The sequence below is a fragment of the Lethenteron reissneri genome, chromosome 26 (genome assembly GCF_015708825.2).
Source record: "Lethenteron reissneri isolate LAM-NWPU_2019-01 chromosome 26, ASM1570882v1, whole genome shotgun sequence".
Classification (NCBI taxonomy): Eukaryota; Metazoa; Chordata; class Hyperoartia; order Petromyzontiformes; family Petromyzontidae; genus Lethenteron; species Lethenteron reissneri.
In genome coordinates this window covers 21,746,475-21,759,096 of record NC_083804.1, presented here as the reverse complement: position 1 = coordinate 21,759,096, position 12,622 = coordinate 21,746,475, and the positions used below count along the sequence as shown (strand labels likewise).

At 49.7% G+C, this 12,622-nt stretch overlaps 1 protein-coding gene across 20 annotated transcripts in view; it reads right to left on the bottom strand.

The window, feature by feature from the left end:
• Positions 1-12,622, bottom strand: part of LOC133347860 (RNA binding protein fox-1 homolog 3-like) — a 306,370-nt gene that overhangs the window by 67,697 nt on the left and 226,051 nt on the right. For 5 of the 20 annotated variants that reach the window (XM_061560552.1, XM_061560554.1, XM_061560555.1 and 2 more), the window contains one exon: positions 8,072-9,084. The exons of the other annotated variants lie outside the window; for them this stretch is intronic. In XM_061560552.1, the coding sequence (XP_061416536.1) occupies positions 8,072-8,164 (93 nt within the window). In that variant the 5' untranslated portion in view covers positions 8,165-9,084. The remainder of the gene's footprint in view (positions 1-8,071; positions 9,085-12,622) is intronic. 20 annotated transcript variants of the gene reach the window in all.

The following is a 12,622-nucleotide window of genomic DNA, read 5'->3' as shown; positions in this document are numbered from 1 at the left end:
ACTGAAACAAACCCAATTATTGGCAGCATCCGTTTCCAGACTGAGGAGGTGGTGGGCTTAAAATAACGATGACATAAACGAATTTCTGCGGCTGAGTCAGGGACCTGTGATACTCTTCACTTGCTGCTAACATCTTTGGCAGGTCTAATAGAAGCGGTGAGGAAGAAAAATACACACACACACGCGATCAAAACGCACCTGCTTCGTGTCTGAACGGAGAGGACACAATTGCGGCGTGTCAAAAAAGTGATGCGCGTTGCAAGATTACCAGAACTGCGTTATTTTAGCAATACACGTCATTACATTTTACTCCCGTCATTTTGCAGAACAACAAAAACGGTGCTTCGTTTGGCACTGAGCAGAGGCAGCCTTCTGAAGAGTGCAGCGAAAAGCCGCCAACCCTGAAAGGGCCACGGGTAGATTTACCAGCGAGAATTCCATTATTGTCTTCGTCTCACTGCAGCGATTGGCCGCATTAATATTTCAGCAAGTTTTGTCAATACCCTTATCATGGGGGTCAGGGGTGCCTTGCTGGCTTGCAGGCCTTTCCACGTGGCCAGACAAATTGGTAATTTAGGGGGGGGGGGGTCCTCCACTGCAGCTGTCACTTCCGCACTGGAGCGACCAATAAAGAAATTTCCACGGGTCATCAATTTCCCAAGAAATGAACTGCATCAATCAATTTCTTTTTCATCAGCTGTTCCCCACTGCTTAGCGCAGCCGTATGCCCTACTTTGCGCATAAATCAGCTTGAGGGGCCATCCGTGCATGGAGGGTGGTGCGTGTGGTTATACAGTAGCGCAAACTATGTCTATGTGTGCTCTACGGTGAACATAAATCTCCAGAGGAGATGTCAGACATTTATCCAGCGCAAGATAGGGTGAGCTTCCCAGCAGTGCTTGCACACTTGTACACAATTCGGAATTCAATTTTTTTTTGTCATCTACCAATCCCTCCTCAAAAATAAAACAACATTAAAAGACAACCACTTGCTTATTCCTTTGACCTCTCCATTCCTCACACACACACACACACTGCTGACACAAGCGTAAAAAAGCTAGCGGCTGTGACAGAAAGAAAAGTTGCATCGAGCTTATAATGTAAAATAAAAAGGCCCCTTTAAACATTTATGTCGTTGACATAGCCTTCATTTCCAGAGAATGTCATGCATTTTGCATACACTATTCAGTGAGGCCAGCAACTTCCTTGTTTTCAAGTTTTTTTCAATGTCTGCATTTACTTTACCACGCCCAGACACTAAGAAAATTGCCATCTCCCTAATTGAATAAAAAGCTCTCCCGGTGCCAAAGCACACTGCGCCATCTCCCCAGGGCGCCCGTCTCAGACCGGCCCACCATTGAGATAAATGCACGTCGATGCTAAATAGTACGGGTTGCAATTCCAACGTGTGCGTATAAATTCCGCAGACATGCCACCGCGTGCAATGGCTCGGCTCAGAAAATGGTATGCTCCAGAGATGTACGCTCCCTTAATTGTAGGTCCAAGGCAGACACTTGTGCAATAAAACACAGTGGTGGGGTTGTACACCCCTTGCCAATGCTCTCTCGCTCCAATGTACAAAGGGGTCAAGCGCGCAAGGGGCACTAATATGAAATGGTAAAGAAAAAAAATGCCACGGCAATGTCAACATGAGCACCTGAACGGCTTTCCGTGAGAGAGAGAGAGGAGAGAGAGGAGTGCGGGCGGGCGTCGTGTGATGGAACGGTCTGGGGCACCCGAGAGTGATCGATGTGAAATTGAGTCACTGCCGGCAGACCGACAGACGGACAGCCATGCGGACGGAAAGCAACACCAGCCTACGAGCTTGGCCAGCGATCGGGCTGCGACAAAATCACTTAAGCACACTCCACGTCGGTGGTTCGCGGTGCCGGCCTAACATTTGCAGAAGCCAGCCACAAACAGACCTTCTTAAAACGAAAGCGCCGAGCCGCGTCCGAGGCAAAGGCTGTTAACGCGTATGCGTTTCTCCCCCCGCAAAGCAAAACAAATTAAGCGTTTAGGAATATTTGGTGAAAAGTGCGACTTTCACCGATGGCAACTCATACGGAGCTGGATGCGCACATTTTGCCACGCAAATGGATCATCGTGTTTTGATCTCGTTCCAACGTTCCAAAGCGGTTAGCACATTTCAGAACCTTGGAGAGCTCCCAGCACCAGACGCATGGGGATAGAGAGCGAAATATGCGATCCTTTTTAAATACTGAGCTATATGGATGGCGCAAGCCCCAGTGTTTGCACGGGGCATGTGCATGCGTGCATTTGTCCAGGCCAGTTATGTGAACAAAGCCAATATATCCAAAGACGGCTCTGCTCCCCCCCCCCCCACTCACGAAACTGTGCTGACTTACATCTCAACAATATCGGTTCTCATGTGGCAATATTTACGGAGCAAATACGGTCCAGAATAAAGGCACTCTACGTTCGGGCCAGCATTTCTCTGCAGTTGTTGCGTAGCCGATCGATGGCGCTGTTGAAAGAAAGCTTGTTAAATTGCTGATTAAAATACTTTTTTCCCCTCCTAGTTGTGTTCAGACCTCACGTAGTGCACAATGCCTATAGCAGACAAAGCCATACTGTCCAATTAAGGAAATTGATCAAGCCAGCAACATTGCATTTGTTGTGATAGGGCTTTATACTATTTTTATCTTACAATGCCCCCCCCCCCTCAACCCTCTCCCACCACTCGCTTGTCAGTACGAGGCACCTCCTGCTAATTGAAGTGATGTACATAATTATTTTCGACTCTCAAACACATTCTATGGCCACAAGGTGCAGATAAACATCGAGCAAAATATCTGATCTGTAATTACACAGGTGTCTTGCGTCTGACATTTCTATTTGTGTGCATCTGGCTGTGCGGCGGTTCTATTCAACCCGTATTTATTTAGCAGCAGTAGCCTGAAGGAAAGATAACCGGCAACACGGGTTACACATAAACCAGAAATGACATACGGAAAAATATCAACCAGAAAAGAATGACATTAGCTAAGTGGATTTCTGGTTATACAGAGTATTAACGATATATATCATCCCAAGCAAACATTTTATTGATCAAATATAGAAGGGGCACGGTCACAAGTAGTGTTTCGTTCTACATTATTTGCGCAGTATATAAATATTTATTATTGTAAATGTGTACGTGTAGTCATTCCAAAACTTATATTAAGGCAGCAAGGTGCCTGGTACAAAGAATGAACGAACACCATAAACCTTAGAAATTCCCATAAACACAAACACAGAAGCACCTTCAAAATGTCATGACACAAATGTGTATATGGGATCATAAATGTGTGCACCAATATACAGGGGAATCCAAAAGTTTTCAGAATGAAATTAAGTGGGAACTTTTCCCGCAAAAAAAAAAACAGGACAAATCTGAAATTCATTTTGAAGCTACAAAATTAGATACTGATCGAAACCAGTAACGCATAGGGCAATGCATTAAACATTGTTCAATGGCCCAATTCTCAAAGATGACTGAGCACCCTTCAGACACACAAACTTACACAATACACTGCGCAGCATGCGCCGTGACAATTAAGTCCTAACAACACGTGACACTGTGGACATCTAGCCGAGTTCAAGTCTGCCCACCTAATCCGCGGCTCCCATGGCGCACAGAAATAGCCAGTGTGCGTCGGCCACTCTCCCTCTGTGAGCGAACCACACCAGCAGCAGCTGTCACGCACTGAAAGCTACACCAGGGCTGCATGGTTGGCGGGGGGCGGAGGAGAGGGGGAGGAGGAGGAGGAGGAGGTGGCGGTGGAAGAGAACCGGTCCGGGCAGGAAGGAATGAGTGAGTTAGGCGTCGGCGAACCGCTGCGGGGCAAAGCCTGCGTGGCCAACCCGAAAAAAAGGGGAGACGCAGGCTCGGGGTAAACAACGAGTCAGCGCTTCTGACAGAGGGACACGCGGCAATGACCACGCCGTGTCCCACGGTCACGCAGGCCTCGCGATGGGGGGGAGGGGGGGCAGCTGGCGGGGGGAACATCTCTGTATAAAATGTATAAACATGCGTTTGGACTATTTAAATGATTTTGCTGATGCGATAAATGTCCAATTGATGGGCCACTTTGTTGAGCTATCGTTTGTGGCCAGGTCGCTTCTGGAAAAATAAGTTAATATCTCCGTGGCCTTTGCCTGGTAGGATGGGGATGGTTTAGTTTTATTTAGGTGATTTGTTTACCTTTCTTGTACTTTGAATGACTACCATGCTTTGTACTGTTTGTTGTAACGTTTTTACCCGCCCTACTGGAAATAAATGAAAACGAGCTTTATTGCTCATCGGATTCCTCTGGTATAAAGACAAATTCTGATATCAACGATGCCGTTTCTTTTATCTCTCTGTGCGCACCCGAATCCAATGCCGCACAATGCTAATGGTTGGCGTTTGTCACACGTCGGGAATTTTACAACCGGGACGTAACATTAAAGTTAAGTTTTTTTTTTCTTTCTCTCAGTGGCTGCGGTGAACTTTCGACAAAGCCTGTGAATGGCTATGAATAATCAAGCTTCAGACTGTAAATTGAATAGCCTCCGCTGGGGTTTAAATTTCATTTTTAACTAAGTTATGCTATTTTCTTAATTTACTTTTACTGCGGCACATTTCCTAGTGATTAGGCAACAGAATTTAAAAGGCACGGCCGGCCATAAAAATCAGTATGCACAATAAATATCATTATTTTATGTGCTTGTTAATGGAATTTAAATTTATAGGCTTACATTTCCGACCCGGTGAAGGCATTTTTTTTCGTGTCATGATTATTCATGTTAAAAACGGGACTGTTTCCACAGCTGTCATGATTATTCTTATTACCAATGGCAACTGCAGTAGTTTCCTTTTTTTTCTTCTTCATCATTTACCTTCTCGCCAAACAAATAATGGCGGGCGGGGTGGGGGGAGTGAACCGACCTTGCTGAAAACCAAAAGTCAACGTTTCAACATCGCAGCGGATGTGGCGGAGATGAGAGCGTTGAGGTTTTGCACGGTGCGGTCTTGCGGCCGTGGTAGCGGCTGTTAAGTGGGCATTAACAACAGCAAAAACCAAACCCCACCTGAGGTCAGCGAAGGAGCAGTTCTGTGGCTCTCGTTTTTTTTTTGGAGCATCCGGAGATAAAACATTCATTCTCTGCGGCTGTGCGCCATGCGCAGACGCCGCGTAGCTCGCTTTCCCAAATCCAACCGACCGTTCTCCCACTACGAAGGCAAGCGCACTCCAGCAACGGACATACAATTTTATTCGCTGCTTTCCTCTCTCTCTCTGCCAGTCCTTCAGCCGCAAAGTTAGTAAGCATACTGATGTATTTGTTTTGTTTTTATACGAGTCCGTGTTTCAAATTAACCGATCTGACTAATTATTTTTTTCATTTACTTCCCCCCCCCCCCGCCACCCCCGCTCGAAGCAGCTTAGAACTTTCGCGAAATGTAATTCCACCAAACTGTCAAGCCCACACACCTCCCCTTTGCACTCATAAGGGGCGCGTTACGCGGCTACCGCGGAAACGAGACGCGATGGGGGGTTAAATGATCTTTTTCTCGACCACCGTTTATATTTCTTTACGGTGTGCATGTGTGTGCTGTGTGTACGGGCGGGGAGCAGCGGTTAGGTGGTTCACACCACTGTGCCGTGAACGTGCCCGGACTCAGGTTTGATTCCCAGTAATGGACAACCTTGGTGGCATCTGAACCTGTTTTGAGCCTCCCCCTCATGCCACTTAAGAGTACAGCTGTGTGTGTGTGTAAGCACCAGCACGGAATAAGACAACAGTGTCCAGATGTAGCCCTGGCCACATCAATCCGCTGTGTGACGCACTAGCCTGAATAGGTTCTCTCTAACAGCACTTGCCCCAACAGTCTGTGTGTGAGATCTTTGTCTTTTGCATGTGTGTATCAATAGATGTGTGTGTGTAATGTACATCGACTCAGCCTCAAATAAGTACCTGGTGTGGTGCGTAAACATCGCCACAAGGGAAACAAAGGTGGCCAGGCGTGGTGTTGGCCACCCACCCCTCGTGTGCCGTGCCTGATTTCATAGGTGCTCGCTAACAGCACTTGCCCCAGCAGTCTGTTTAGGCTATACGGGCGATCTGTGTGTGTGTGTGAGACGTTACGTTGAGAGTGGCGGTGTAGTGTTTGGCGTAACGCGCGGCAAACTCGGTGGACCCGCGTGCGATTTCCGCTCACGGCCAACAACAGTGACGAATATCTCAACCGGTGCTGGGCCTCCCCTAAGTCGACTTCCTTAAATGAGTACCTGTGGTGGTGTGCAAACAATCGAACTGGCCAACCACGCACTTCGTGTGCCATGCGCACGTTTAATATGTGTCCGCTGCAGCACCTGCCCCGAAAAGTCTGTTAAATGCTATATGGGGAGTGTTATATTTGTGTGTGCATGATGCACACGCGCATTGGAACGATTCGTAGATAAATGTGTGTGTGCATCGTGTACGCACACATCTGTATGTGCGTGCACAGACACATGCGTGTGATTCCACACAAAAAACACGTGTGTGCTTGCGTCATGTAGATATGCACACCAATCCGCCCACTTCCACCGTGATTTACAGTGGAGTAAGATAACAAGAAAATTGCCACAGATTACATACAATATTAAAACTACATTTCACGGCTGTATTAAATTACGTCATTAACACTTCATACATTCTGCATGCAATTTTAAATATTTCCCCATCGTTAAAGGGATTGCACAGAAATTGTAGTCATTTAAAAAATGGTGCACAGGCAAACCCCTCCACTCTGGCCCTTTAACAAAAAAATGCGTGCCTTTTTAAACAAAATTGCTTTGACCGGGACAGTGGGGAGCCCTCTCATTTGATGGCAGCTAGATGCAAGAAGTGTTTAAGCAATTGGGGAGAAAGGCAAAGCAAGACGCGACCACTGAAGAAGCTAGTGATACACACCCTGGGCTCCGAACGTCTTGCATGGCAATAATACAATGAATGGGTGGCAGCGGTCGGGCTTTGTAATGGATCAATGGGTGATAGCATTCGTCTCGAGAGAAACAACATCGCTGGTCTCAAACACACACACACACGCGCGCGCGCGCGTGTCCTCACACGCGAGCTGTTGTGGATGGAATTCACGTAACCTCGGCTTAAATTTCAAACTATTCGTGGATGAGACTGCGTTCATTACGAATTAATATTCATCACGAACATGGATTTATTGCCGTAACTTTGTTTAGTTATAAACCAACAGATCGATAGTCGTGAATTGCGCTTCAAATATTTGCGCTGCATCGTAAGTGAAATGACCCTTGACATTTGCTCCCCTCTCATTCCGCTGACCAATTAATGCTCTTTTCATTTATCACGCCGTAGGACCCACGGAGGCAAAGTGAGATGCACATCTCTGTAGACTGCAAAGGAAGACCATAATCAGCAAACTGGCCCGTTGTCCCTGCTCCGAATCCATAACAAAGTATTCCGACTGTGTAGCAACATTCATCATACATGCGCTCATTTCCATACGGGCATCGTTGCTATTTGTCTTATTGATTTGCAACATCCCCAAACACAGACCCTTGTCCACAACAAACTCCGCCGCCCGCACGCCCGCACGCCCGCCCCACCACGCACACTCTCCGGCACGCTGCGGCGCGTAGAATTTTACACAACGCGAAAGACACCGATGTACGCGCTGAAGACTAACACATTTTAATTGTCGGCGACGACGAAAGGGGGATGATGCGTAGCGGTGTGCACAGAAAGGGAAAGCACTTTGCTGCGTACACAGAGACAAAGAACGGAAAGAGATGGGGCATGACGCAGACTCGGCACGAGATGAAAGAAAAAAAAACGTAGCAGAGAGCAACAACGAGAGAGAGAGAGAGAAGGCTGTGTAAAAGACAGAGTTGGATATTAAGAGAGGGAGACGGACATCCAGAGCAAAAGAGCACAGAGACAGGCAAGCAGGCAAAGAAAATCCCATGGGTTGGGGGTGGTGTTGGGGGGGGGGTGGGTGGGGAAGAAATAAATATTTCAATGAGAAAACCAAGGAAAGAGGATACATGTGAGTGGGTCACGGTACCTGAATCACCCCGGCTGCGGCATAGCACTGCGCGGACTGAGCGAACACGGGTATGCCGTAGTGATGGAGCACCACAGCCGGTGAGGATAACATGGCCCGTGGCTTGGGGGTCTCGTCAGGTCGGGGTCGGTTATGCTCTGAATAGAGGGGTTCGGCACAGCTGGTCTTCTTGGTGCACCGGGCGGGCGACGAGCGCACGGCCGGAGTGGCGCTGGGCAGGGGGGGGTGGGACGACGGCTGCGACAGTTCTCGAGAGGCGGGCGGGCGGGCGGGCGGGGGGGTGTCGCGCTGGTGCGGTGAATTTGGGCGCTTTCTCGGAAGCCAACGAAAATGAAGGAGTTACTTTTTTGTTTTTGTTAGGAAGACGGGCCCGGCTCACGCCGGCGTGAAACCAACAAACGGCAGGTTTTCGAGGTGATGGTGGAGAAAAATAAAAAAACGGTCGGTAATAAAAAATAATATATATTAAAAACTACCCCGCTTATATCTGGGTGGGGCAAGCTTCTGGCGTTCCCAACACTCTCATGACACTATGCCGTGGGGGGGGGGGGGGGTAAGCACCGTTGTGCTCCGAGTCTCAGCTTGACGCGAAATCCTTTGCTCGGATGTTTTGCTTCTTCCACTGCTGCTGATGCTGGCTGCTGGCTGCTGCTGCTGCTTCGAGCTTAGTGCACGCAAGCAGCCACCGGTAAAGGAAGTGCGTTAGAAATATTACAGCGGGGGGGGGGGGGATACCCCAAGTTGGGCTCAGAACGACGGTGGGGTGGGGGGGGGTGGCAGAGCAGCAGCGTAGACGCACGCCACAATTGGCTTCCAGATTCGGCAGCTGGGATTGGGCGAAGGCCGTTAAGGAGGGAGGGAGGAAGGGAGTGGTGGTGGTGGTGGGGGGGGGAGAGGAATAAAAACGAAGTGGTCGGCGGGGCTGATCCAATCACGTGTCCGCGGCCCGTAGCGATGTAATGTACATCTCAGCAGTTCAGCTTGGCGGTTGCGTTCGCTCGCTCCCCCTCTCTCTGTGTGACAGGGATCAGGGGGGGTGGGAGGGGAGAAGGGGAGGGGAGGGGGGTGCCATGTCATGGGTACCCACGCGGAGGAGCGCCGGGAAGGGGGGGGGGTGTAGGGGGGGATAGGGGGGGGGGCTGTAGGGGTGGGGGGGTGCGGTGGGGGAGCCGTCGTTGCACGACCACCCGCCCACAGTTCGTCGCGACGCAAAAGCGTTTGTTGTCAAAAAATTAATTAATATACGTGTAAAACTGGTGAGTAAAATGAATCGATACGAGTGCGCAAGGCATTGTAGGACGAACGCTCGCTCGCTCGCTCGCTCTCTCTATAGATTGTGTTAACATTCTAAACGTGTGTATTTGTTTAAGCGTATATCGAATGTATGAGGTGGTGGGCGGAGGGGGAGATGTACATTGTCGTCACACCGCAAGAGATCAGCGAGCCACGAGATGCCACTTATTGCCCGTTCTCCTCCTTCCCTCTCCTAATTAGCGATGAAGACAGCCGTGCGGCTTGCACCACGTCACCCCAACTCTGCTCCCGTCTCACCTCGGGGGAAACTAATGAGTCTGCCGTGGGGGGGGGGGGGGGGGGTGACACCGGTGACATTCTTCATCCGGTTTAGAATTTTTACAATAATCGTTGCAAGGGGGGGGAGGGGAGGAAGTCATCGTGGAACGCTAAACACTTAACATATTAACAGCAGCAACAAGAAAACGAGCACGGCGAGCGGCGAAAGAGAATACTGTCGAGCGAAAGCAACACTTTCGCTGGGCGTCGACAAGAGCGCCGTAATGAAACTGAAAAGAAAAAAAATTGAAGCCGTTCAACAATTTTAGGCACGACGGCAGCTACCACCCCCCCCGCCCCGTTATTGGCACAGGGAACATCGAACGCCACGTGGGTATTTTGGGCCGCGGCATGCACGAGGGGTCAGATCTAATTGCGCTGCACTATGTTAACACCGTACGTGCGTGCGTGCGCGCGTGTCAGCCCCACGACGTGAATGTCTCTTTGCAGGAATGGAGGAGCGCGGCAGCCTCTCGCTTCGTGGCCCGCGCGGCTCCAGAGGGCCCCCGTTGGTTGCGGGTGGCGCTGGCGGCGGAGGCGGCGGTGAAGCGGTAGCCGTAGACGGTTGGGGCCCAATGATCTACAGCGGCCTCTCGGCGTGGTGTAATTTGTAGGAGGCGTGGGGATAATGGGGAGTGAACCGGGACGGACGTTGTTGTTGTTGTACACTCGATAAAGCTACCCATTCGATGGCGGGCTTTTTTTGTCTTCCCGATCTCGGTTAATGTTTAAGCCGCAAGTTGTCAGAGGAGTGCGAAACGTGCGATAATGTGGGTCCATGTCATCTTCCTGGTGTGCTGATTTATTACAATCTACGAGCATTGGGGGTTTTGGGTAATTCCAATTGCGTTAACTGGAGTTCCGTTCAAAATACGTCAAATAAGAAATGCAGCACAGTAACATGCTCAATGATGTGGCCTTAAAAAAATTCTCCCTTACAACTTGAAAATATTAAAAGACGTTTTAATAATGCACTTGTAATATCAAGCAACGCAGAGAAGAAATTCATAAATTCCACATGGAAATGTATGGCAATAAAAATTGCGAGCGATGATTAAGGAAAAACTATAATTTTGATGTGGAGCAAATGAAACATTTTACATTGAAGTGCTGACACTGGAAATTGTGTGTGGAATTAAGGAAAGAACAGAAACAAAAATCCCAAGTTGCTTCCATAAATTAACAATAAAAGAACGCTTACTTTTTGACTCGGCGAGTTAATTAATTTTTTATATCTAGGGTGGGGGGGGGGGGGTTCAACAAAAAAGTTAATATTTTAGATCATACCCAATGATTTATTCAGGCGCTGCTAATCCCGCATTGAAAGGAACCACGCCGCACTTGGCAATGCAGTGCTGACGACGACGAGGCACGCAACCGAGCCAATGCCGCCTTGCGCTAGCAACAAACCGCCGCTCCCTTCCATCTGAGACGTGGCCAACGCTTCAGTAAAATGGCAAGCGGCTCCGTCAACCGAAGAGCGATTCGTGAAGGCAGGGGAGACACTCAGCGGGGGGGGGGGGGGGGGAGGAGGGGGGATGGAAGAGCCTCGTCGGTTAGCTCACGGTACCCGCGCTCAGAGAAGTTGCGCGGAATCCAAGAAGTCTGATGGTAACGCGGAGAAAAATCGAGGCCGACTCCTACTGTAGCCGGCGCTTTGTCTTTACTTGAGTTTTTCTCTCTCGCGCTCGCTCTCTCGGGCTGAAGCCAATGAAGGTTTGAACAAAAATAAAAAAGAGGGCCGCTCGCGTGCTGCTGCGATCATGTCTATTTGTGTTCGGCAGCGTCCGTGCCTGCGTTCGTCGTGCAAGAGGCTGCCCTTCCCCCCCCCCCCACCATCCGCGTCCCTTAATGCGATCCACTGCTCCGATCATTTTCGTTCGGTAGTAACACGTTGCACACGCGGCCACGGGCGACAAGAAAACCCAAAAAGATTGTGGCACGCTCTGGGCAAACATGCTACGGGGGAGAGAGAAATGCCACGAGAAAGATTTGTGAATGCAAGAGCCCATTGGCGGCTATTTGCGACGCTATCGCCCCCAACCCCCCCCCACACACACCACAGCCCGCACGGGTCTCACACCCTCGACGCCACCCTACCCCCAAGATCATTCCGTCTTCCCCTAGGCGTGCCTATATTAAATCCTAAAACATTATAACGGTGCCTTTCAGACTCACACACTGCTTGCAAATAAATACATTCATGCCAGTGTGTGAGGGCCTGCCTTCTGTACAATGACGCATACATCAGCGAAGCCCATGCATTTTTAAGCGGCGCGATCTTCTGAATTAAAACATCGCTACGTGTTCAACTTAACCCCTTAGCTTTTTTTGTTTTGTTTTTTAACCACTGACCGAGAGACCCGTACACACGTCGATCCGGACCTGCTGCCAGTGACCGTGACTCCTGACCCTACGCCCTCTGCCCTGAGCTCCCCCACCGCCACCCCCGCCTCCCCGTGCCCCCCCCCCACCCGACACACTCCCCGAGCCAGGCCCCCCTCTCTCACCGCTCGCATCATTTCAATTCCCCCCTCTGATCGCGGTGCAGCTTTATCGAGGCAGCCAAGCGCACGCTGAAATATATGCTCCAATGTTGCAAGTGTAATCAAGGGAAGGCATAATCGCCTACGCCGCAATTTTTCCTTCAGGCCTCGACATAATTAACGGTTTTAATGTTCTTATGCACCCACAATTTTTTTTATTCCATTGCCCCCCCCCCCCCCCATCTCAACCCAACCCACCCCCTGCTCAATGTTTAGATAATGGTACTATTACACACGGTGGCGCAAAAACGCATTGCACTCAGAAGAAAAAGAGCCAATTCGCACACACGACCTGAGCACACAGCATTCGTAGCGGAATGCAGTTTGCGGAGTGCTCGAAGGATCCGCTGACACTTCTGTCGAAACATCGCGGACGGATTGAAGGGGGGGGGGGGGGCGGCAGATGAAACTGCTTGCGGAGTGGCAGACTCCA